We start from the raw sequence: 25,740 nt of genomic DNA, 5'->3' as shown, positions 1-25,740 counted from the left end.
ACCCGCACCAGAAGTTAAAAACAAACCGGTATTTTATTGATCAGTCGGCACCCATAGGTCTCTCTTCTACCCATGTTGGCTCTGAGCTCTGGCTGTCTTACTCTTAGAAATGGCTGTGGGCAGGATAGTGGTTTGCAAAGGGTGAGGGTGGCTTCTGGTCTTGGGGTGGGTGGTGTGTGGTAAGCCACAGAAACATCTGAATGGAGGTGGAAGGAAGGCGTGGCATGATACAAGAGTCCAGCTGGATGCTAAAGAATGTTCAAGGTCAGGTGGTGCACAAAATAGGTCGCCTAGAGTCTACCATCCATGTTTGATAACATTCTTTGAAAGAGGAGGAGGCGTTAACTCAACTGTACAGACAGGGAAGCTGAGGGGCCACTGAAGGCCCACCCAGGTCACTCATCAGCTAAGTAGGTTTCATGTTGGAACCTGGTGTTCAGTTGTAGGAATACGGCAAATGTCTGATAGTCCAGAGCCGTGCGGAACAGAGCTGACTGGGAACGAATCCTGAGCTAGGATTCCTCTGATATTGGTTGACTGATGTCTAAGAGCCCAGCTCTGCAGCTGAGGAGACGTGAGCGTAAATGGAAGGCACAGAGTGGCCAGGGCTTGCACACTGCATGCTGTCCCTGGGCAGCCCTGCCTGTACATCTGAGTGTGGAGATCTGAGGCCTGACATCTCTTGTCTCTTAGATCCCGCTGAAGTTGGGGCAGTTTGGAATACTGGTTGGACTCATCGCCCCATGCATCTGTGATGTCCACAGAAGAACACGCTTAGCGTCAATTAACGTCCTGTCCAGCCTGCTAGATCTCCATGGTACGGAAGAGACAGGACATGAGGGACGTGTTGGGGTGAGGGCTAGTCCTAGGGTACTGGTGCAGGCCCCAGGGGAAGTATGGCTCATGTGCAGGAAGGCAAGAAGGAAAGCATGTGGCTAACTTATAACAGAGGGGAGAGAGCTCCCAAGAGGGTCACAGAAGCTTCCAGGAAAAGGGGCTCACGAGATGAGGTAGACCCATTGAAGGCACTGTGTTGGACTTATCCCGCTTGCAGATACCAAGGGAGCAACAGAACTGGATAGAATCAAGCTGGAGGGACAGTAGATACATGATCAGTGTGTGGAAGTGGTGTGTGCAAAGGCTGTCAGGTTGAAGGAACAGTGAAGAGAGCCTAGAAGGGAAGGGGTATGCATATACCGGAGGGCAGCCCAGGCACTCTCCCCTGCTGATCGTCTCTGACTGCATTCCCAACAGTAAGCCAGACGTGTTCTTTATGGGGAGCTTCCAAGGAGCAGGAGCTGCAGAAATGTAAGGAGGACCTCCAGGACACAGACATGAACAAGATTTCCAGTGCTTCCTCCAGAGTCGCCAAGGTGACACTGGGCTGTGCTAGGGGTGCCCCACTCTCCTATGCTGGCTGTATAGCCAATATGATCACCCAGGAGGTCACTTCTCAGCAGCCTTCGGTACACCTGATGCATTTGTATATTGAAATGTCTTGTAGTGGATGGGACATAAAGGGCAGATACCTGACATTTCCTGGCTGATTCCTTCAAGACCCTACAAGTGGGAAAAGCTCCAATTAGACCCTGCACACTGGCTGTCTTAGTCGCAGCTCTATTGCTGTGAAGAGACACCATGACTAAGACAACTCTCTTATAAAAGAAAACATTTCATTAGGAACTTGTGTATGGTTTTAGAGGCTTAGTCCGCTATCATTATGGCGGGGAGCATGGCGGCAGGCAGGTGTAGTGCTGGAGAAGTAGCTGAGAGCTAAATCCTTATCCACAGGCAGAGAAATAGACTGGACCTGACTTGGGTTTTTGAATCTTTAAAGTCCACCCCTAATGACACACTTCCTCCAACAAGGCCACACCTCCAAAACTGTCTAACCCTATTAAAGAGTTCCATTCCCTGGTGACTAAGGATTCAAATATAGGAGCCTGTAGAGGCCATTCTTATTCAAACCACTACACTGGCTTTAGTTCCTGAGCTGTTAGTGGCATACCGATGAATATAAGTACTCAGAACCATGAAATGGGCTTTGACCTTCAAAGAAATGGGACTTAAAGTCATTTCTGCCTAGGGGGCAGAGGTAGCCCTCCTGGTGCCCACTGGAGTTTGTATAGCTACAGGTTGAGATCAGAGAGGGTCTGCAAGACAGTGCTGTGAAGAAGGGAATGTCTTGTATGCGATACAGGCAGTGATAAGGAGTGGGAGTGACTTGGTACACCCTGAAAACCTTGGGAAACTGGGAGACTTTTCCATTGTTCAGGGCACAGCCTAGGGAATGTTACTGCTGGTGGGCTGGGTCTTCCTAGATTAACAAACCTGACCAAGGTAATTCCTTGTTAAGATTCTCTTCCCAGGTGGTTCTAAGTTGGAAACTTGGGACTGGAGAGTGAAGGAAGCCTAAATTCTGTCTTGTTCTGGTCCTAGGTGGTCTGCCCAGAGTTTAACTGCGATGAGGTTGTTTCTCTCATCCAGAAGCTCTGTGAGAACATTGGGGCCATGGACTTGCAGCACGACAGGGCTGCTGTCACCTGGATAGGCATCTTCCTTCAGATGCGGGTCAAGGAGCTGGAGGACAAGGTAGCCGGACTCAACAGGGATGCTTTGGATTGGTGCTGGGACTGACCTGTGTGTGTACCCCATAGGGCTCTGGAGAGGGCTTTGGGGGAGAGGTACCCAACCTACATACCATATTCCCCAAGGGAGGAGTGCCCTACAGGGGCCCTGAACTACCTATATTTCTGTTGTTGTCATAAAGCACACTGACCAAACACATTTAGCAAAGTCAATGGTCAAAGAGGTTACAGCTTGTCACAGAGGGACATTAAGCAGCTAGTGACACTCTATCCACAGTTAAGAGCAGAAAGCAACACATGCATCCTTGCTCGCTTTCTGCTTCCTTCACTCTTCCATAGTTCAGAGCACAGAGCCTAGGAAATGCTGCTGCCCATGGTGGACTGTGTCTTCTCTGCCTCAATCAACTATTAAAACAACACACCGCTCCCCAGACCTGCCCACATGCCAACCTGACCTAGAAAATTCCTTATTGAGACTCTTCTTTCCAGTTGATTCTAAGTTGGTTTGACAGTTTAAAATAACCAACACCAATTCCAAATGTGCCCCCCCAAGAAGATGCCTGTCCCCTCCTCAGGTGGCTGAGATACTGGGTGCCATCTTGGTTCACCTGCCAGTGGTGGACCACCCAGAAGTGAGGCGGCATCTCATTGAAGGCATCCTCCTGTTGGCACACTACCACCAGGAGACCGTCCTCACATCACTTCTGAGGCAGCCACTGCCCATGGAAAGGTGAGAGTCATGGGAGGTGGACGAGGCTAGGAAGAGCCTAAGCACCTGAGGTCAGGCAAGACCTCACACCTGTGTCTCACATAGGATTCCCTGTGCCTGTCAAACCACTGACCCAGATCCCAGGCTAATCATCTCATCAGGTTGAGCTTGAATCTGTATCTCATAGCTTCTTCCATGCTCTAGTTGTCCCTTCTAGGACAACATCCAAAAAGCCAGGGGCATTCTCTCATGGTGGCCCTTCTCTGCAGGGAACAGAGGCATGGACCAAAAGGAATGGCTCCTCGGGGCTTTTTGTGGCCAAGGAGGTTATTTGCTTTCTAATTTCAGGTTATTTTTGTCGGATTTTGTTGCTGTTGTTATTGTTGTTGGTTTTGTTTTGAGACATGTAGCCCAGGCTGACCTCAGACTCCTAGTGCAGCTGAAGATGGCCTTGAACTCCTGCTTCCTCCTGCTTCGACCTCCCAAGTGGGGGATTTTAGACTTGCCCCGATGCCTATCTCAAGAAGTCCGTTTTCAAAGGTAGTTTGTCAGGCCCCTTGACCTCTGGAGCCTTAGTCTATTTTTTTTCTGTGGTATATGGAAAGAAAAGAAAAACACCTTCCAGGAATATCAGCTCTGAGCATTTAACTGGCACCCCTGTGTGCGTATTTGTTCCTCCATCCACTATACATCTGTCTCCTGTGATTATTCTCCCCAGGTTCCTGGGAGACATTTTGGGAGGAATAGCTGACCATGTAAGGTGCTCGATGCTTCTTTAGGCTCTTGGAGACATTGTTGGCTGTCCCTAGGAAGTCATCAAATGGGAGGCCTGGTGAAGCCAGGAGGCTGTGGCTTTCTTGCTGGTACCCTAGGGAAAGTGAGGGACCTGCCCTGATTCTGTAACCATAAGCGACTCTGGTGACCCTTTGGAATCTAACTCTCTGCTTGGGGGTCCCATGAGGGCTGCTATCCTGCCAGAGCAGGCTGCCAGAAAGCCCACCATCCTTGTCCTTCTTTGGCTAGCCACCTGACAGAGGTGTGGCTGGCTGTGGCTGAGAATGTCCCCTTCGCACGGACCATGCTCCATGGCTTGCTGGGCCGGCTGCAGTCGAGGTTCACTGCCAAGATAAATGCCACCTCCAAGGCTGACATATGGCGGCTGGCGGCTGTGGACCCTCTGATGGTGAGTGGCAGAGGCAGGTGCTGGAACCCCCCAGGGGAATCAGGGTAGAATCCACCAGCCCTTCTCCCTGCAGACGCTGTGTACCATCCAACTCCTCATGGAAAAGATGGATCAGGATGACAAATTCCCAGACCTGTTTCCTGACCTGCTGTATACCTTCCTGCTGCAGCTCGGCAGCAGCCATGGGCCGGAAGCTGCCTCCCCTGTCCTGAAAACCTGGAGGCTGGTCCACACAGGACCACTGCCCCAGGAGATGACCCTGCAGAGGTGCTCAAGGGCAAGTGGGCAGGAGGGAGGGGCAGCCAACTTGGTCTAGAGCTGGCCTCTAGCTTTCACTTAGAAGCCACTGGGCTCCACAGGTTGCCCCGGGAGTGGGCGGAAGTGATTTTACTCACAACCTTTCCCCACGCCTGTCCAGCATGGTGTGGGTGTCAGAGCGTGGAGACCGCTGTCTCCTGTGACCATTCCCCTTCAGTCTCCCTCAGCGGCCTCATCCTCGCTTGCTTCTCTCCAGGATCACCATCAAATCCATGCAGCTTTTGGTCAAGAGGATCAACAGAGAGCCCCTGGAGCAGGCCCTGGAGGAGCAGTCTGTGTGGTCCCTGCTGGAGAACGGAGGCACCTTCCTCGAGGGAGTGAGCGTGATGGCCAGGTGGGGCCAGGTCTCACAAGGCTTCAAGGGTTCTGCAGAGGATTATCCCTGTGCATGCAGAGCTGGATGTCTCATTTCCGGGGTCACTTCCACACTGATGGATGTCCTGGACTCTGGAGTGGTTGTGGGCCAGAGAATGAGAGACCAGAGAGAGGAGAGGCCTCCAAGGCCACAGTAGGTCCCTGAGCATTCTGGTCTTGTTGTCACAGCCCTGAGCATTTAACTGACACTCCTGCCCCTACCATCCACTACCCGGGGAATTGGGAGAGGCTCAGAGACGCTAGGAAGTCTGACTTGGTTCCCCTTCGAGCTGACTTTGGGCTCTAGAGGAGAGGACATGAACAGGCCTAAAAGCCACCCTGTGCCATCCTTCTTCCTCCTCAGGCTGTGCATGCAGAACATGGAGCACTACATGCAGAGGCTGGCAGAGCTGGTACTCACCGGCATGGGCTCCGAGGTCCTGAGCTGCCGCATCAGCAGCACGGCCATCTGTGTAGAAGTAAGGCCCCCCGCCCTGGGAGGGAGGGAGGGAGGGAGAGAAGGAAGGGGTCCAGTGGGCTGTGGGTAATTGTCTATGGGCTTTTGCAGGGTGACACATCTCCATGGCAGGCATCTGTTCTTCCAGGACCGAGTTTAGGGGACAGATCTTGCTTTGTGTAGATTGTCCATCCTTTGCTGCACCTTGTCTCGTTTTTCATGGGAGGTCTGACATCCTGGGCCAGCGGAGGCTTGGGCCGTGAGGCACTCACCTTGCCATACTGGAAACAGGGAAGGTCACCATTGTCTAGCAGGGCCTAGTTACTCAGTTGTGTGACTAGAACATTCGTGGAGTCTTGGAGGAGCTGGCCAGGAGACCTTTGGGAAGAATTTTATTGCATGATGTCTGGTTGCTATGAGGGCCAAACAGTGGCCCTGGGCAGCTGTCAGCAACATTTCACCAAGGAGCCTTATGGGGACATGGGGACAGAGCCACAAACATACGTGTAGCTGGGCTCCAGTAAAACCTTCCCTGTGGACACTGACATTTAAGCTAAACACACTTTCTATGCATCATGATCCCTTCCCCATCACTTAGACACGTGGACATGACCATCAAGCTTTCTCGGCCTCATAGACTCCTCCCATGTCTGTGCCTCTGTAAACCATTCACAATCATGCTGGGAAGATATTTACAGCTTAAAGGAGCTGCAAGCTGGGCTAAGGGTCAGACGCAGTGGCTGAGTGAAAGGGCTTGGTGAGAAATTTGGACTTGTCCTGTGGGGTTTATAAAATAAGGGTGTGGTCATCACTCGCCACTCTGTTTGACCCTGGGAGCTCCTCAGAAGGTTTAGAGGAACAGAAGAGCTAAGGCAGGCTGGGTTGTCTCAAGAACTAGACGTGGCAATGATTACTGAACTCTGCCCCAGAAGCCGCCAATGTGATATTTAGTTTTCTTTAGGTATCTTTAAAACACACTCATGAGGCCAGGGGACTTGTCTCAGCATATGAAGTGCTTATTGTTCAAGCACGAGGACCCGAGTTCACATCCCCAGTACCCTCCAAAAAACTGAGTGCGCAGCTGTGTTGTAACCCTGAGCTGGTAGGGTGGGGTGAAGATGGGGAGATCTGGGCCAGAGATCCAGGTTCAGGGAGAGACCCAGAAGGCCAGGAGCTGTGGGACACACCTTTAATTCATTCAGAAGTCAGAGGCAGGTGGATGTCTATGGGTTTGAGGCTGACCTGGTCTACATAGTGAAACCCTGTCTCAAAAATAAAGTAAGGACACTAACTTCTGGCCTCTTCTGCATCCTAGTGCGTGAGCACACACACTCATAACTAAAAAGCACTCAGGGGTTCTTAAGCAAGCACACACACATGCATCCCACAGGTTTCCCACTGGCCTGAAGTCTTGGCCCTCTTGAGTACAAGCCCAGTGGAGATTCTGTCAACTGACCCGAATTATGCTTCCTGCACACTTCTGTGCAGACACTCGTAGGTGAGGCTCTTATGCATGGCAGCTGCCCTGTCATCTTAACGGAGGGCATGGGTTATAATATACACGTGACTCCACAACCAGCAGCACTTGCACTCCCTTCACGCTTCCTCATTGAATCCTGCCGCAAGGCTGAGACAGGTGCACCTTTTCCGGATGAGAAGACAGAAGCCCTCGCTCTCCTCCATCCTGCTCAGAGAGCGGCCTCTCTGTGTCGCTCCTAATAAGGACCCCTCTACCTCAGTGCTGAGTGGTGGGCCTCCACCTCCGGTAACCGCCACACTCCCCTTTCTAGTTCATGAGCGACCCGGTTTTGCACCAGGAGAAGCTGCTGAGGCCCGTGGTGCTGATGCTGGAGAAGGGCGCAGGGCAGGACAAAGATGAGACCCTGCAGGTGCTCTCTCTGCGTGCCCTGGGCAACATGGCTCTTGGGGCTCCCCGGAAGGTACCAAACTGGCCTTGGTCTAAGGTCTCTGGACTGAGGGCTGTGCGGGCACACACCTCGGGGAGGGAGGCTTGGGGGCACTGCTTAGTGACCTGAATCCCTCCAGGTGAAGCAGTATCGGAAACTCCTACTGGAGAAGTGCCTGGGCTCCCTGCAGGGACAGGTGAGCAGCAGTGCCACTGCTGAAGGCATGGAGGCCCTGACCAAGGTCCTGGCTGAGCTCCGAGAGGGGGATATAGGATCTTCTTTTGAAGCCATCTCTAAGCAGTGCAGGGCTTTCTTCGACAATGTGAGTCCAGACAAGAGCCCTCCCCCACACACCCCCATATCTGTGAACCACACCACCCTACCCCACCCCCCACCCAACCCCATACCCGTGTGCTCTGTTGCTTAAGGAAAATACCCGAGATGGGATGACTTATGAAGCCAAGTGGTCTATGTAGCTTGTGGCTCTGGGGTGTTTCTAGCTGAGAGGACCTTCTGCTGCATTGTATAAGCTAGCTTGGATCATTCTTTGAAAGCCACAAAAGTCACTGTGAGAATGCCACCCTCAGCACCACATCTCATGCTGATAACCTCCAGAAGTCCCACCTCCAGAACACCATTTATATACGATCTGGGGAACTAACTTTCCAACACAGGAAATCTAGGTTGGGGCACATGGAATCCATAGCACTCCATTTACTCAAAAGAAGAAACACGTGACCCAGGGCAGACCGCGCTGGTCCTCCATGGAGCGGTAATGGCCCTTGGCTGATCTTGGGACCCTGCAACAACCATGGCTTATGCTAAGAGCTGGAGAATCGGCAGCACCTTACAATCTGAGCACTCAAGTGAATTCCATTCTGTGACAGGGGAGGAGTTCCCAGTAACTCACTGGGGCTCACCCACATTCTTTTGGCGGCACCTCTGGAGACTGGTGCTGGGCAGACAATGGAGTGTGTTCAAATTCCATATAAATAAACACGTATGCATGCCTTTGGGATGGACTCCCCACCCTCCACGTCCTGAGCTAGTCACGATGCCCAGGCTCTACATGAGGAAGGAGGGACTGTCTTGATGGAAGGATCCAGAAAGCTCTGTGGAAACCTAGGAATTGGGGATGTCCATAGGGAAAGGCCAGGGTTTTGCTGGACTTCCTGATGACTGCCTACTTGTACCTCTCGCTATCAGGAGAACGAGCTGTTACGGTTGAAGGCCTTCATTCTCTTCGGGAAGCTTGCAAAAGTGGTTGGCATTTCCAAGAAGCATTTCTTCAAAGGGGAGGTGAAGAGAGGCTGGGTCTCCCTCCTCCTGCACTGCCAGGACCCCTGCCCCAGCGTGGCCCAGGTAACAACTCCTTCCCCCCAACCTGTGTCCTATGATCTGGGGCCACAGTGCCAAAAAAGAGCAAGGGGGCCTTGCGTCTGCTGGCTCCGTGAGCTACCAGCTCTTCTGCTCTCCATAGATCCATTCTGTCTGTAGAATGGGACGGCAACTCCTAAAGCGGGCTTATAACAGGCTCCGCTGTGAGGGCTCCCTCTCCAGTCGCTGTCTACAGCTAGTGTCTGCCGATTTCCTTTTCCTTCTAGAATATTCAGTACCTTACAGGCCTGGACTTGGTCCCACCTAGAATTGGACTTAAACCTCCCCCTCATGGCTCCCTGTGTGTGGCTTAGCTGCTAGGGCTGTTGTGAGTCCAGAGGGCTCGGCTTGGTCTGTCCTGTGTCTTTAAGGCCCCAGATCCTCAGAGTAGGGGGAATAGGTTGGAAGAAGGTAGAGTAGGAGCCTGCCCATCCCAACTGAGCTGCCTTCATCTCCTGCATGGTCGCCCTAAAGGCACAGGTGCTGGAGGAAGGGGCAGGGGAGGGGTGCCTGCTCCTCAGGGGCTCATCACATGAGCTCGCATGATCGAGCTCTGGGGAGCCTCCAGCCTGAGTCTGCTTTGCTGTGGAGCCTTTCTGGGGCTTCTCTCTCTCTCTTTCTCTCTCTTTTTCTCTCCCTCTCCCTTAGGGGAGATTCCACCCAGCGTCCTGTTTGTTGATGTCTCTTCTGCTGTCTTGTGCCCTGCATCCCTTCAGGCATGTGTGGTTACCATGTTTCAGTGTGTGCATTTCTGGGGCTGGAAGTCCCTGGAGAGTTCCTTTGGTCACAGCAATGACAGCATCAATGACCAGATGACAGTTTTTCAGACAAACATGTGCTCCATCCTGGTGAGAAGGCCAAGAGGGGGACAAGGTTGGGCTTATGACCCTATTTTTACCTTTTACCATGAAAATACCTAACAGGACAATGCAAGGGTACCTATGTCAACTTCTCTGCCACAATCAGAGAGTAAAGAGAGAAAAGTTAATTTTGACAATAGAGTTTACTTAGCCTCAAGTAACCAGATTACAAGATGTGATGGGGTTGGAGGGGAGGAGGGTTGTTCTGTGGTACTTTTGCATTTGTTTGTTGGTTATAATCTTCAAAGTTCAGGAAGGTCCCTGACAGGAAGGAATGCTCTTTGGGAGTAGCCTGTCCCCAGCTCATTCCCCACAGCCACGTGATCCTCCACAGTCAGGTGGCACTTGTTTTTTGCAGGCCCAGAAAAAGCCTGCTGTTCTCTGCGGCTTCCTGTTGGAAACAACAGTCTTCATGAAAAACAACTTGTCCAGGATCAGAATTGCTGCCTGCAGCTTGGCAGGTAAGACAGATGGGTCCAGATTCAGGGGGGCAGGGGGATCTTGAAGCCACTTGGTCAACCCCAGGTTTGGATGGGGAGACAAGCGGCTGAGCTGGGAGAAGCAGGATCCCTGGTCTACCTTGCAACACCAGGTCTGCCAGCCCAGTTTCATGCTTGCCTGATCTTGCACACTGCCGACTTCAGCCAGATGAGACACATGACGGATGTCTCCATAGGTCAATGTGTGTCTGTGGGCCTGCTGACCCCTCACTGGAGTTAAGGCACAACTACATCTATTGTTTCAGGAATTATCATGAAGCAGCTGTCTGCCCATTATCTGAAGAAGATGGACCTTGTGGGACTTCGGAATTGTTAAGTAGCACGGCCTCAGTTGTAGAAACTGATGGCTCACTGACACCTTTGAGACCATGCTGGGGGAGGAGCTGGACCTGGACGGGCAGAGAATGGCTGAATGGAGGGAGGGATTTCCAGGAAGAATATTTGGTGGGGAGAGTCCATGTTGACGCCATTCTCAGATATTTCTGCTGTCCCTGACCCAGTCCCACAGCCAAGGCCTGTCCCTGTTGGTGGTGTCAGGCCACCTGACAGGTCTGTGAATCGTATGGGCCTGCCTCAGTCTGCAGCGGGCTGAGTGCGTGTGGCCCTGACCGAGACTCATTCCTTTTGTTCCCACTTAGCTCTCCAGGACCTGCAGCTCGATTCAGATGCTGGGGTGAGGAGGGCGGCCTTGGAGACCCTCAAAGTCCTGGACAGCTGCAATCAACACTGGCTCTTGGCTTCACCAAGAGGACTGCCATAAGTGGCCTTGTTGGGAACTGCTTCTTCAGTGTCACACCTGCCCATAGCAAGGCAAAGCATTTTTCATTTGTAGAAAAACTGTTATAAAAGAATGAGTATGCATCCCTCCTCTCCCATTGCTCTCCTGAGTGCGGGCTCCTGGCTCTATGGACACCGTATCCCAGGGCCAACCATGGGGCAATGGGCAGCCCTGTAGGCCTCTTCATTCTCAGCTGAGCCTTTGTGGTGCTCTCCCATATGTCCTGATGTGAACCCTCAGTGGGGCATGGTGCCGGGCAAGGGGAGGTGAAACTGCTGTCCAGCCTGCCCCCCTCCCCCCAGGGACCTTGTTCCTAAAGCAAAAAAGATGCATCATAGCTGACCACGACAGTGAGGAGCTTCACCCAGGAGGCAGTGCTCGCACAAGGCCGACTTTCCCGGAGACCGGAGGCTATCAGTGTTTGGGCTGCTGGAATAGGAGTCTAGTGGGGCCCGCCCAGAACAGTTTGGTGGGGAAACCAAAAGGGTAATTAGTTCCCACGTCAGCTTTCTCATCCTTAGGTTGGCACTGAGGCCAGGGCAGGCAAAAATACTGAAGGCAGCACCTATCCAGGAGACACGTGCCACCCCCTGCCCCCATCTGAAGTAATGTGCTCGCTGAAGCTTCTCACCGGTGGGTTTTGGCTCCAGTAGAGCAATAGTGAAGTGCTGGTATCAACTCTGGACATGCTTGTACACTAGTCCAGCATGTGCCATGTAACATACCCACACACATCTGTGCTTGAGGCTCCCCTTGCACCTGGGTAGAGGCCAAAGGGTGACTGGCAGAACTGAGGGCAGTGGCCTGTCTCTGATGTGCCTTTTCTTTTAAAAGGGTATAGAATTCAGAAAGAGTAAAAGGTTTAATCTAACTACTGCATAACACCAAAAAAACTAACAAATCACAGAGGGGAGGTTATTTGTGATTTGTATAGCACCCTGGGTAAACCCAGTTCTAACAGGTGAAGAGAATAGCTCTCACCTGAGAGCTCCAGTGAGGTCGGAATACTCAGGGCAGCACACCCAGCCTCAAGGAGAGCAGACTAGGGTATGAGTCTGTCAGTGCTCATCAAGCACAAAGCTTGGGTTCCAGCCTTAGTGCCTCAAAACAAAACAAAACAAAACAAAAAAATCACCACAGGTGAAGATAAACCATGTTTGTCACTGCCAGCAGGGACACCTTTGGGTGAAGTCTCTTCCGCTGCTCTCCTGGGTAGCCATTTGTAAAGGCTATTATTTGGCAGGTTACACTGTATCCACTACCTGTTAGTGGCTTCTAAGAGTGTGCCAGTGTCCTGTGCATGCACATGTCCACAGCCCGTGTGGACCTCTCCAGAGGTGCACAACAATGGAACAGGCTACCCCAGATGTAAGAGCAGTCTACCCTAGTTTCCTATCACTGTCACAAAATACTGGAAACTGGACATTCCTATCTATATAACAGTTTAACTGTTTTGGAAACCCCAAGGCCATGTGGTATACAGGAGATGTGGTGAGGGCCTGGGGTCAGATATGAATGAGAATAAGCAGGTGTCACTTGCAAACAAACAAATCACTACCATCACCAGCAAAAAACCCAACCAAACAGTAAGCTAGAAAATTGGGTGAAGTCCGGCCTGGGCTTTTGTGACCACTCTGGGAAATCAACAAAGAGAAAGTCCTTAATTCTTGCCATAAGGCAAAGTCCCTAATCAGTCTGAGATGTTTACCCCACCCCACAGGTGCACCCCTTGACCAGTGTTACTACCTGGGGACACGCTTTCAATAATCTTTGAGGGACACTTAGCAACAGCACCCATTCGTGCAAGCTCCTGTCAGATGTGACATAGATCTTCAGTGTTTTATCTGATATTTGAGTTAAAACCTGAAGTTATCAGTTAACTTCTCCTTTAGCAGAGCTCATATACTGGACTTCCACCCTTGCCCAGTCTAGCTCAACTTCCTCCACTAGGGGATACTGGACCCCTGAATTCTTAGGAAGAATCAGGCCCAAAGAAGGATCTAGATAGCAGAGGCCGTTCCTGCCCTGGAGGTGCTCAAGTCTGCACGCACTGCCAAAACAGGCATCTGGCAATGGACTAGGCTCTCAGATTCATTGCTATACTTGAGTTCTTCAAACCCAGATGAAGCCCCGAACCCAGTGCAATGTTGTCTGGGCTCAACAATGTGTGTATATGTGTTCGTTTAGGCCAGGAAGGTTACATGGAGCCCTCAAAATGAAAATGGTACTGTCTTTTGAGACAGGCTCTTACTCTGTAGCACAGGCTAGCCCTTAGTGATCCTCTTGCTTCAGCTTCTCTGGCACTAGCATCCTGAGTAAGCCAGCACATGGGAGCTCTGTCATCATAGGCTCTCCACCTCTGGGAGGTGCTTGTCTATAGCCAAAAAGAAACCTCGGCAGAACTGGCCTAATCTGCCCCCTCATCTCAGCCTTCTATCCTTACAATAATTTACTAGCCCAGTTTGCCTCCAGCAGCTTGGCTGATGGCCATGGTTAAGTGTTACGGCTGACTCACAGGTACTGCAAATGTGGTTCTAGCTGAAGGCATGAGAAAAAGGGAGACCATGAGAACCATTGTAAGGGAAGGTCAGGAGAAAGGCGCACCCTTCAGCCTTACATTGAAAAACACAAGAGGCAGTGTACTAATCATTGGCACTGGAATAGTTGGTTACTAGGGTTCTGTTACCACACACGGAATAACTGAAATTGCTCAGGGAGTCTAGCTACTGGCAACTAGACACCAGCTCAGTAGCACCTGAGGCCTCATGGGTGCCACATGACTGCAAAAACATTTGGAAATAATTCAGAATTGCTTCAAACATTTCTTCTAAAAGCATTAAAACCTTGGGATTTCCTCTTGTGGGTGAATCTCAGGCAGTTTCAGCTGCTATCTCTTAAAAAAAAAAAAAAAAAACCCTGAAGTCTTATTTACTTCAAGGGTCACTGTGTCTGGGGGGCTCAACTGCAGGTTTCAGAACATGTGATGTTTCAACAAAACACAAACTGTAGAGCACACTCTAGATGGCCTGCCACAGTCAGAAAAGAAAACTCAGGACAAACAGGTCCACAGGGCCGACTGCCATTAAAAACACTAACTATACAACTTTATTTGAAACACCACACCAAGCACTTTCCTTAGTAGCAGCTGCCCTGGAGGGATCAGGGCAGGGAGGTCAAGCAGCACAGCACACAAGCAATGCTAAGGTGGAGCAGGCAGCTGTGGTACCGCGTGCCTGAGGTGCATCTGAGGCCAGTGTAGGTGACGGTGACAGAGATTCCATCTAAAAAACAGAACTAGAGGCTGGGGGGAGACAAGATTTTTCAACTTTAAAATTTTCCTAACGGAAAAAAAAATCATTTTTCTGTCCTGACTGATGAAAGATAATTTTAAGTACAATCCCAGTAGTTCTTCAAAGCCTGCCACTGAATGCCCAATGTCTGCTCTACTGCACCGCCTGCAGTGGCAAATCTTATGTTGATAAAGAACTCAAGGCACATTGTAACAGCAGCAAAGACAGGTTGCTGCTACGCCAGCTGTGTGTCCTGGAGGTACATCAGTCCAATCTGAGTGATCTTAGGAGTCAGCAGACACAAGGTGTCTTCTTCCTGAGAGACAGAGACTGCCCTGTCACCGAAGGATAGCTAGAGTAAGGTACATAAAAGGCTTACTGGTCTAGCACAAAGAAGGAACTAGCTTCTAATATCCTTCATGTTGTCACTGAATGTGGACATCTCCATGTAATTTATAGCCGAAGTAGAAACAGAAAATGAAGCTATTTAGCGTTTAGTATGGCTGACGATGGGACTAGAGAAGGCATCTATCTGGTAAAGGCCCTAAGGATAGACTGACTTCCAAGGAGTGGTAAGGAACTCCTGGGTGCCAACGAAGAAGCCCTAGGCACTGTGACTGCCACTAACCAGCAACTTGATTCAACTCCCTATGAGCCAAAGTCCCCACTAGCAGTCAGGCAAGAGAGGTCTCCAGGATGTAGTAAAAGCAAGATTTCATCTGGGTAAGGACCAGGCAGGTGGGACTTCAAAGGCAGGGCACATTGCACACATATAACCCCAGCTTCTTAGGAAGGCTGAGGCAGGAGGACCACAAGGTCAAGATCAGTTTGGGCTACATAACAAGACAGGGTTCTAAGACAAAGTGGTAGGATTTCATTGGCTCTAGAGCTGGAGGAAGGTCCAGACGGGAGGGGAAGGGACACAGCTCTATCTATTCCTGGGACAGCTAGGGACATAAGCAAAAAGTTGAGGACACAGGCTGGGTGAGGATGCAGGTTCTGAACTAAGCTCTCTGGTGACCTCCTTTCTTTCGCATCATGTCCAACAGACAACAACTGATCGGCAGTCAGGACACTCAGGGCCAGCCTGCTGCTTCTGAGGAATCTAGAGACCCAGCCTTGTCACACAATACCGGGTATGACAACCTGCGCCTCTTTGTTGCAGACTCGTGAGCCTCAAGTACAGCTGAATCCTGTGGGATTCTTGTGTGCCAGCCAGGAGATGTTGACCATGTCTGGGAACTCTGGAGTGGAGAGTCTGGATTTAATCTCTTCAAGCGCTTTGACCAACTGGGAGCAGCTGCGGCAGCTCTCACTGGAGATGCTCTGTCATGCAAAGTCATCCTCACCCTCACCCGCTGAGGTGATGCCAGGCAATACTTCTGATAAAGTCTGTTGAATTCTCTTTTAAGTTCATCGTAGTTATTCTTCCCACAGCCTGCAGAGCCTGTACCCGGCGCTGAAATAGTTGTACTGGGCCCTACTGCCCTTCCGATTGATTCAGAATAGTGTTCTTGAAGAAGGCCAGACCTCTGCTGAGAATGGTCTGGGCTTCGAGACAGGCTGTCTTCTGGAGAGGGAACACTCTTCAGAAGACAGCTCTCTGTTTTGACAGACTTTACCCTCAGGTCTTCAAAACCTTCAGCTGGACTTTCTATCTTTTCTCTGCTAAAAGGTAAACTCGGCCTGTGGGTTTTTACATCCTGGTGGTTACCTGGGCTTTTAGAACCACTTCTGTACAAGTTTGCAGCACAAGACTCTGTGGGGCCAGTCAGGCAAGGCTGTTTCCCAGAAGACAGGCAATATTCCTCATGAAGTTTGTCAAATTTGTTTTTAATCTCTCTGCAATACTTCTCTACTTGACCTGGAGGCACCTTTCGTCTGGGGAACATCTTAACGGGTGAAATTAGCCACTGTAATTCTTTCACCCTATTTTCTGGGTCAAGATTTAAGTCCAAGTACTTCTGAGGCATCATCTGGAGCTCCTTGTGAGCTGGACTGAATTTATGGACTTGGAGTTGGCTTCCCTCAAGAGAAACACTTTTCAGTTCTAAGTCTGTCTTGCGGGGGGGAGCAACATGCAGTAAGTTCTTGGAGTCTCTTAATATTCTGGCCTCTTTCCTGGGCTCCGAGCAGGGCACAGGCTCCTTCCTGGATCTCCTCTGGGAGGCCTTGCTCCTGTGGCAGTATGTCATGTTCCTGTGTACCCCATGCTTGCTTGTGAGCCTCCTTTTGAGCTTCCAGTTCTGGTTGACGTGGGTCTTGGTGGAGATGATGCAGGACGGCTTTAAGCACAGCAGCCTGCTCATGGCATGCATCATGCCCTCATATAGATCACTGATTGTCGCGCTGCAAACGTCATCAACCTCAAAGGTCTGGTTGCTTACGCTGTTGGTGCTGGTCCCTAGTAAGGAGAAGCTGTCATTTGTAGTCACAGTGGTCATGTCAGCTGGGCCAGGGCATGAGGGAGCCTGGTCTCTGGAGGATGAAGCAGATACTTCAGGACCACTAACGCTCTTTGCAGAGATACCATCCTGGCATCCTAGGAGAGAAATAGACAAGTCAAGGGAAACCACCACTCGGATCCACCCATACTTACCCACTGGGCAGAGAGCTCAAGAGGGCATCGCAAATCAGGACGGTTTAAAACAGCACAAACAAAACCCCAGAAGGCTAAAGGACTACTCTTCTCGGAAGACTGTATTTCAGCAGTCAAAATTGGATTTCTATTCTTCGCTCGAGCTTTGCAAGAGGAGTCTTCTCCCCATTACAGTTTCAAGATGGCTGTGAGCTAAGAAGCCAATACAACACACACACACACACACACACACACACACACACACACACACACACACACAAAGCTGCAAATAGCCCCAAACTCCTGACCTCTAGAGGGATGTCCAGGAAGGCAGTACCCATGCATTGTGCAGCAACGACATCTGTATTACACGAGTACTTCACAGATTTCAAAAAGTAAAATCCAACCTACAGAAACAGGAAAGGCCCCAAATGGAGCACTTGAGACGGGCTAACACAGTGACGGCCACTGAAGGGGCTGCTAAACGCAGCAGGTGCCACCTGAGGGGGTCCAATGCAAAAGTGGCCACAAAGGACACCGTGGATCAGTTAGCAAAATCATATCACACTAATGAGAAGTTTCTGGCACATTCTAAACTTGTAATCACTGAGGATCACCCAGCTCTCGGAAAGTATATGTGAAGTATTTAGGGACATGTACTTGGCTACCAAATAAATCAACACCGCCTATGTACATACATGTGTGCCTGGGAGGGTCAGCAAAAAAGCAAGGATGAATGCTACCTGGGACGCACAAGGCTGACAGATGGCTGCTACTGACTACTGTGCTGCTGGATTTAAAATGTTCAAACTGGAGAGGGCAAAGACCTATCCAGCAACGGGTATCATGACTCCAGCGGGAAACCCAGCTTATCAAGGATAGCCTGGACTCTACCAGAGCAATCTTTATTATTTCTTTTCACGCACTTGTTGCTGACAGTTTATGTTGCCGAGACACACACCCATGTGGAACACTCACCACAGGTGGTACCAAGGGCCCCAAGCCTCCAAAGACAAAAGACACAGTTCATGTCAAATTACTCTCTCCTACTCACCATGGGCTGGTGTGACAGGTGAGGTCACCGAAGAAAATGAGATCACGACTGTGTCTTTTCCACCTTCCTTCTCTGCGTTCTGAAATCGGAGCCAGTGACCAGAGACATTTTTGGATGTTAAGGCCTTGCATTTACGGATCTGGGCTCTCACTGGAAACACACTGTCCTTGGATAAGGTCAGTTATTTCCACTTCAAAACAAGTGTGCACCATTATGTGACAGTGGCTGGTTAGTCTTCAAGCCATAGAGGGAACAGGTGGCCCAAAACATCTGAGAACTCTGCGCACAAGCACACAGAGACCTGTGTGGCAGCTACCTCGTGGTCTGGCCATTGGTGGCTCTACCACTTGAATTAGTCAGAATCCAAAGTCTAAAGGCCATGGAGATCATGGGCAGAGGCCAGACAAACTTGGGCCTAATTCCAACCTTTTCCTTAGTCACATAACAGCCAAAAGTATGCCACCTGCTGTTCTAGGTGAAGGAGAATGTACTCCTAGGACAGTAATCATGGGATCTCCAAACAGGCTTCAGCTGGCTGCCAGCACAAGAAGAGTATCGACTTTATGGGAACATGTAGCCACCACAAGGGGGAAACTGTTATCTGACACTACTCCTCAGACATTTGGCATTAGGATGTCCTTTGTTTCATGAAAGATGCTGACAGAACCTGGACAACTAGAGGTGACATCTTCAGGGGAACCTCCAACTCCAGCTGTCCTAGTTAAGTCACCTGAAGAGAGCCTCAACCGAGTAACAGGATGTATCAGGTGCTTGGTTGGCATGTCTCTGAGGCCACTGTAGGTGGCATCCCCCATGGCAGGTGGCCCTGGGCTGTACCAGGAACAAGCTGAGAAAGTGCTGCAGTGTAGCAGAGAGAGCCTGTGCTGGGGGCGTGGGGGGGGGGAGAGGCTATCCCTGCAGCCTTCCTGCTGTTGGCCTTTCTCTCACCTCAGACCAGGAGCAGCAGGCTGGGAATCAAAAGAGGAAGCCGAACCAGGGAAGGGGGAGGGGCTACTAATTCCTCCACTCTGCAGCTAAGAGTTGCTGCTCTTGGAGTCCGTGGCCCCCACTGGATCTGAGCTATCCCAGGACAGTGGACAAGTTTCCCCCAGCATGACTCCCATCTCTCAAGTTTCCCTGATGCTGTCAAAGCCCCTGGGTTGTTCACTGCAGAAGAGAAAAAGTTGATAGCATATGGAAAGTGAGGAAATAGTCTCTCAGATCCCTTCACAAGCTCTGAGGACGCCAGTCCTGACAGCTGCAACTGTTGTTAATGTCTGGTCAAGTCTTACCAGCACATAGACACATAGATTACCTTAAAATATTCTGCATCTTGAAGCAGTATATCCACCTGGGGCAAGTACTTCTTTCTTAAATCAGTTCTTAAGGCGTTTCCAGGCACTATAGGCTGATCAGAAAGAGAGGGTCAGAAAATAGAGTGGGAATGTAGGTACTCCAGCCCTGGGAATGCTGGAATGATCTGGAATCTCATGCGTGAATACTTCAAGTCACTTCTCCACATCTGCTGTGGTATGGCCTCTCTGAACTTCCACAGACCCAGCATCTGATGGCAGGGCATTTATTTACATAGGATTCAGAGAAGGTAAAAGGACACACAGCCTGGAGATGTCTATGACAGCTTTATAAGAAAGCAAGTAGGGAGGCTGGATACTATCTGAATACCTCTTCTGAGAAGACAGGAAGAGACAAGTGTTCCTCAGGGCAGCCTTAGGCTTCTCTGACTCTCTCTTGAAATCGAGAGGGTTCCAACCTCCCTTTCTGACAGCTAATGCCACAGGCCGGGGCAAGTGCTCTAATGAGTAAGCTCTGTGAGGACATCATCTCACTATAGCCAGGGAAGTGAGAATTAAACGGTACAAGAAGGCAGGTGACTCCAGCCCCGGGGACCCTCAGGGAAATGAAACACAGGGAGTACTCAGCATTTCCATTAGTGACCTTTTTTGAGTACACAGATGCTTAAATGCTGACTCGGAAACACTTCCTCATGTCACTGTCTGAGGGTAAAGCTGGCTGGTAATCTGACCCACAACATCTGGTGGCCAGTCAAGGTGGACAGCATGCAGCAAATACCCTCCTGGGCTATTCTATGCTCAGCTCCCCCCCCCCCCCCTGTGTGAGAGGAACCCTAGCCTCTGAGGAGCCGGGTCCTTGGCATCTGAATGGGTGATCAGAGCTATGGCAGCAGAGGACCCGGCTCTGCTGGGGAAGGACATGCTCCCTGGCAGCTGATGCTGCACCTGATGCTGCCCAGTATGACCAGAAGCTTCTCACCGTCAAGTTGCAAGATGGCCGGTCCTCCGCCTCTAAGTTTGTATCCGCACCTCTGCTCTCTGAATCTAGAAGCAGAGAAAACTTCAAACTCACAGGTACTTTCGGTTCTTACTTGAGACATAGCCACCTAGGTAAAGATTCCTGTTGGCTCAAAAATGTTCCCTTGGTGTCAGGAAGACAGTTTAGGGGTTAAAATTACTTATAGCCTGTAGTGGTTTGAGTATGCCTGGCCTAGGGAGTGTGACACTATTAGGAGGTGTGGCCTTGATGGAGGAAGTGTGTCACTGTGGGGGTGGGCTCTTAAGTTCTATCCGGTGCAGAAAGAGAAAGTCTACTCCTGGCTTCCTTTGGCTGAAGAGGTAGAACTCTCAGCTCCTCTGGGGCTATCTCCTCCTGCATGCTGCCATGCTTCCTGCCATAACAGACCAAAATTCTGAACTTAAAAGCTAGCTCTAATTAAATGTTGTCCCACGAGTTGACTAGGCCACGGTCTCTTTCATAGCAATGGAAACCCTAACTAAGACACTACCCTTCAAGGGGACCAGTGTGGGCTCAGTTCATAGCACTCACAATGGGTGGCTCACGACCACCGATAACTACAGTTCCAGGGAAACCTGATACCTCATACACATAATTTAAATTACAGAAATCTTAAGAAAAGGAAAAGAATGTTCCCTTGTGTCCATGATTGCCAGGAGCCTAGAACCCTGGACAATAAAATGTGGCATGGCAGGCTGAGGGACTGGGCCTTTAACTCACCATTCACCGAAACACCCCAGGGTACTCATGGCCCCAACATCCAAGGCAGCACCTAAGGAGCCATTTTGAGTAGCTTTAAGCAGTGGGGCAAGCTTTGTATTTTAGTGTTTGTGGAGCTAGAAACTGGATTAATATCAGAAAACGAGGAAGCCCCGCAAGCAGCCATCACCACCGGCTCGTCTCTCTGCTTTCACTTGGGGGGGGGGGAGAAGAGTCTTCCCTCCTCCCTTTTGTGACACAGACTCACTGTGTAGCTGTAGCTGGCTTGGAACTTACTGTGTAGACCTAGCTAGCCTCGAACTCACAGAGCTCTACCTGCCTATGCCTCAAGAGAGCTTGGATTAGATGTGTGCTCCTGACTGAAGTGCTTAGGATGGACTCTGAAGGCAGGATGGGAGGATTATCCGAGCGGGGCAAACTGAAGCCGGCAAGGGGGAGCACCTTTCTGTAATCTGACCACAAGGGGAGCACCTTTCTGTAATCTGACCACAAGGGGAGCACCTTTCTGTAATCTGACCACAACGGGACTGAGTGGAAGGAGCCGGGGAGACAGGAGGAGCACAGCCTGGGAGCCTTGTAGAAGGGAGAGAAGACAGACACTGGCTACAAAGGTGTGTGTGTGTGTATGTGTGTGCTGCTCACAACACCATCCTTAAGGGCAAATCCTAAGACTCACTAAATGTCAGCACCATTGGGCAAGACGTGCCTCCCCATCTTCCAAGTACCCAGGAGGACATACCAGGGCACCTTATGGTAACTTACATTTTTAAAAATAATGCTTAACAAGCTAGATAAAACATAAATAGTGAGGAACCCTTGTGGGTACACTGCTGTGGTGGAGACAAGCAGGCCGGCCCTGTCCCTACCCTCCCGTTCTAACAAAGCAACACTCACTGGCTCCAAGGACCTGTGTACAGGATTTTCAATACTCACCGCCTTCTGGAGCTTGAGTATTCACTCTGTCAATCATCTTCACACAAGGATCCTTGGGGCACACAAATCAAGAAACACAAACTTGATTAAGTAGCAGCACATTTCTAGCCACTGTATATCAAGCCATTCACAATCCTTGCAGGACACACCAAGAATGGGAAGTTTTTATCTTCCTGTCCACGTTTAATAGAGGGCCTCGAGACTCCCAGATGGTAGCTGGGAACTCCATTGGTCACAGAGAGAAATGCAGCAGTATTGAGGAACTCACAGAGCTGACCTTGGATCTACACACACTGATGCCCTGTATGCCTATGGTCACACAGTGGCTACTGCAGCTCCTGCTGGGTTTAGCCAGCATGCAATGCCCCAGGGAGGCCATCCGCGCTTTCTACAGCCTTTGCCCCCCAGGCTCCATTAGGGCATCGACAGGTGCTTTTCAGTGAAGTGCTGGCAGTCAAGATACAAGGCTGCCTATGATTTTATAAGTCAGCACAGTGAGCAAAGTCCTTTCAGGTGCTAGCTCTCTGAGCTAGCCTGAGGTGGCCCAGCAGCAACAAACTGACCCTGCCAGTTTGAGGGTCCTCAAAGCTCTCAGCTTGTGTTCTCTGGTTTCCAGCGTCTGAAGGGTAGAACTTCTGACATTCATGGAAGCAGCCCATCCTCAGAGACCCCCATACTGCTGGTTTGGTACCTACAAAGAGAGCCCACCACCAGCCAGCCCGGAGCAATGAAGAATCCACCCTAACCAACTGCCTCCCACAGTGCTCAGAGTAGCATAATGGGACCAGCATAAACACTTTATCTTGGGGGTTAAAAATCACCAATAATAAACCCCAGTAACACTGTGGGGTCCCCAGCTGTAACCATAGGCCATGCACGTCCACTTTTCTAGTCTTCAGAAAAGCTCTAGCATTTCTACACACCCTAGGCAGAAGGTCTCCTATATTTTAAACAAAAACCTTAAATAAATATTCTTGTTACCAGGACAACCATTCTAGCACTGGTTTGTCAAGGAAGGGATTGCTGTATGCGTCAAGACAGCACATCCTGTGGCCTTGAATGAGGATGTCACAAGGACTGGGACAGGCTGCTCCTTGAGGACCATGAAAGAGCTTCATCAACCCATGGAATGACTATACCAGGCGTGTTCACTTCCACGCCTCCAGTGGCTTCCCCCATGACAGGGCGGAACAGCAGTATAAACAAATGACCAGCACACCCTCAAGTACTTACATCTTCACAAAGCAAGATTCCTAACAGAGGAAGGTGCCAGGGCCAAAGGCCTTGGAACTGAGGAGCAGCTTTTTTAAAAGAGACAAGTACAGAACACAGATGTAATTCTAGCACTCCAGGAAGATGAAGCGAGACTGGTGAGGGTTTGAGGCCAGCCTGGGCTACACATGGAGTTCCAGGTTAGCTTGGGTGACAGTGTGAGATCCTGTCTCAAAAAACCAAAAGGCCAACTACATTACAGCCGATGAGGATGGGAGCTCCTTGGAAAGGGGAACGTGGTGGACTTCCAGACAGAAACCGAGATGGCACGAGTGACTATATTGCACTGCAGCCAGGCCAACCTAGGGCTAGAATAATCAGCCAAGGAAGCGTAACTCCAGAACTGCTATTAATGCTGTGTAACTTCATCTTGATGCTCCATTCTGGGCAATGGGTTTTCCCAGGAACCATGAGACTCCTGGGAAAGCCTGAGACTCCGTTAGACCAGACACCCTTTCACTAATCACTAAGGCAAAAGGCCACACACAGTCTCACAGTAGGAAGGCAAACTGTGTTGATGCTACCCAGGAAAACAGCATCTGCTGTATTTACCAACTGTAAAGCCCTGGCACCAGGAGACCTTCATTCTAGAGGCACAGAAAGGAGGGAGGCTATCTCCTCCTCCTCTTTCTCCTTCCAAGTTACAGAGGAAGAGGCATTGTTTTTATTCTCAGAGGAAATGAGGTTTGTGCTTTTTTTGGTAAGGACCCAACAAAAGAGTGCCCAGCTGCCTCCAGGACATTCCCTGCAGGTCCCCAAGCATCTGTTAGGGCCCGGTGGACTGTGATAGAGAAATAGCACACAAGAGTCAGCAGATGGAAGACACACTTCTCAGTGTATCTTCAATCAGGAGGGGAAAAGGCAGAGGAGGAGACACCAGCCCCAAGGCGGCCTCCTGCTGCTCTCAGAGCGCACAGGCCTACAGGCTCACCCACGCTGGGACTCAGTCACACCAACATACTACACAATGAGGCGGTAAGGCAGCAAACTTGATGGTAAATACCTGAGTTTGTTCCTTGTCTTCTTTCTTTACCAGCTTTCCTCCCCAAACTCTCAATCCTTAAGAAACAAAGGTGACAATTGAAGAAGCAATCTAAAATGCTCGTGTTTCTGCTTAAAATGCATGCATTAAGAGCTTCGTGAGCTGTGTGTGCGTATGTGTGTGGCAGGTTCCACCACGAACCAGAAGGGCTAAGGACTGCTCACATTCCAGATACAAACCACTTTATAAGCTATATATATTTGGGAGGTAGGAGAGTATCATACATTTAACCTCACTATGAAGCCCTGAAATCACCAGCCCGTCACTTCCCAGCTAGCAGAGCCTGTGCCACATACCCAGTCCTTCTAAATCTCCCAGGAAAATACAAGTTACTTAGAAAAAAATGGTGGGTTTGGGGATTTGAGATTATATTATTAAAACAGAAGCAGGAAAAACATTTACACAGCACACTCCATGCCCCAGATTTTAGCAAGGGCACACCATTTTGTAATCACCACCCGTGTGCTTATAACTCCTATACCCTCTTAAAAGACCACAGGACAGGGACAGACTTACCATGTCCACTGTACAGACAGATACACAATGAGGAAAGTTCAGACGGCTAACCCGGCTCTCTGCTCGTGTAGTGGAACCAGAATGTGAATTCTGGGAGGTCTGACTGTGCTGATCACTGCTGGACACAGTCTTTCCAGAGGATAGTGAAGTTTATGGGCTAAGTGAAATCAAGGCTTTGCTACTCTGGCAGTGTCCCTCTCTGTGGGAGTATACATTTGACTGCATTTTTTTAAAAAAAGTGCTTATGTTTTATGTTTGAAACTGAGACACTGTACTGCTGATCAATTTGGACTTCCACACCAAGCATTTTAAAAACCAGGCTGCACCCGTGTCTCCAGGCATTTCTTTCAGAGAAATGAATTGGAAATCAGCAATTAATGGATTCAAAGTCCTTATGAGCGAAGGGCACAAGAACTTGGGAAGCTGCGTTGCAAGTTCTAGACTCCATTGTTCTAGCACACTGCCAACAGGAAAAGAGGACTCCGTACCCTGGGACGTCTCGTAGGTCAGCGTGGCCATCTGCACCAACGGGTCATCCTTAAACGGCTGGTTGTACTGCGGGAAGGAGAGCGGTCAGACGCCAGGCGTTGGATCCCCGCCCACCGCGCCCTCCCGACCTCCGCAGTCCCGGACTACCTTCGCTATCAGCCGCTGCATTAACGTCTGGAAACGGCTTCGGCTTTCCTCGAGACATTGCTGCAGCCTGTGATTTTGCCCAGCATTAGACTCCATGTTGTGTGTGGCTCCCTGCGGGGGCACAGCACCGGCCCAAAACCGCTCACAGATCAAAATTGGCGCCTCGCGCGCTGATAGGGCCTTTCAAAAGCATTTACACAAACGATCCTGCCCGAGTTTCCGGCCGTCCCTCCCTGGGTGCGCTTCCGGCAGAAACGAGTGGGGGGGTGGGGGGGGAGGGAGGGAGGGGCCGCCGGAGCAGTTTGAACACGCGCATTACTTCATGCGGCACTCCCGC

General features: G+C 50.4%; 2 protein-coding genes across 3 annotated transcripts in view; one reads left to right on the top strand and one right to left on the bottom strand.

Annotated features, from left to right (window-relative positions):
• Mroh2a (maestro heat like repeat family member 2A) overlaps positions 1–11,114 on the top strand; it is a 32,421-nt gene extending 21,307 nt beyond the window's left edge. Inside the window, exons 27-41 of the mRNA XM_052192315.1 lie at positions 694–817; positions 1,255–1,373; positions 2,440–2,592; positions 3,164–3,318; positions 4,321–4,480; positions 4,554–4,747; positions 4,995–5,132; positions 5,517–5,631; positions 7,400–7,549; positions 7,656–7,838; positions 8,723–8,878; positions 9,610–9,741; positions 10,112–10,214; positions 10,499–10,564; positions 10,892–11,114. Of these exons, the coding sequence (XP_052048275.1) occupies positions 694–817; positions 1,255–1,373; positions 2,440–2,592; positions 3,164–3,318; positions 4,321–4,480; positions 4,554–4,747; positions 4,995–5,132; positions 5,517–5,631; positions 7,400–7,549; positions 7,656–7,838; positions 8,723–8,878; positions 9,610–9,741; positions 10,112–10,214; positions 10,499–10,564; positions 10,892–11,013 (2,070 nt within the window). The 3' untranslated portion in view covers positions 11,014–11,114. The remainder of the gene's footprint in view (positions 1–693; positions 818–1,254; positions 1,374–2,439; positions 2,593–3,163; positions 3,319–4,320; positions 4,481–4,553; positions 4,748–4,994; positions 5,133–5,516; positions 5,632–7,399; positions 7,550–7,655; positions 7,839–8,722; positions 8,879–9,609; positions 9,742–10,111; positions 10,215–10,498; positions 10,565–10,891) is intronic.
• A 2,994-nt stretch (positions 11,115–14,108) lies between these two features.
• On the bottom strand, positions 14,109–25,617 carry Hjurp (Holliday junction recognition protein). 2 transcript variants are annotated; one of them, XM_052192317.1, is made up of 8 exons: positions 25,404–25,617; positions 25,256–25,322; positions 24,213–24,268; positions 21,938–21,989; positions 20,246–20,310; positions 19,269–19,361; positions 17,954–18,032; positions 14,109–16,863 (listed from the first exon to the last, which is right to left on the bottom strand). In XM_052192317.1, the coding sequence occupies exons 1-8, from the start codon at positions 25,497–25,499 to the stop codon at positions 15,398–15,400; spliced, it is 1,974 nt and encodes a 657-aa protein (XP_052048277.1). In that variant the 5' UTR covers positions 25,500–25,617; the 3' UTR covers positions 14,109–15,397. The 2 variants fall into 2 exon arrangements, with proteins under 2 accessions (XP_052048277.1, XP_052048276.1); XM_052192316.1 differs by lacking the exons at positions 24,213–24,268; positions 25,256–25,322; positions 25,404–25,617 and adding an exon at positions 22,501–22,685.
• Between the last annotated feature and the right edge of the window lie 123 nt (positions 25,618–25,740).

Source organism: Apodemus sylvaticus, chromosome 9 (assembly GCF_947179515.1).
Source record: "Apodemus sylvaticus chromosome 9, mApoSyl1.1, whole genome shotgun sequence".
Taxonomy (NCBI): domain Eukaryota; kingdom Metazoa; phylum Chordata; class Mammalia; order Rodentia; family Muridae; genus Apodemus; species Apodemus sylvaticus.
This window is presented reverse-complemented; position numbering and strand designations above follow the sequence as displayed.

Excerpts from the sequence above, each read along its gene's own strand:
- Hjurp (XM_052192317.1), bottom strand. The coding sequence starts at position 25,499 with ATGGAGTCTAATGCTGGGCAAAATCACAGGCTGCAGCAATGTCTCGAG. Across the intron at positions 18,033-19,268 it reads AAGATGCAGAATATTTTAAG|AACGCAGAGAAGGAAGGTGG; the intron begins GTAATCTATGTG and ends CTCCGATTTCAG. Across the intron at positions 16,864-17,953 it reads ACCTGTCACACCAGCCCATG|GATGCCAGGATGGTATCTCT; the intron begins GTGAGTAGGAGA and ends TTTCTCTCCTAG.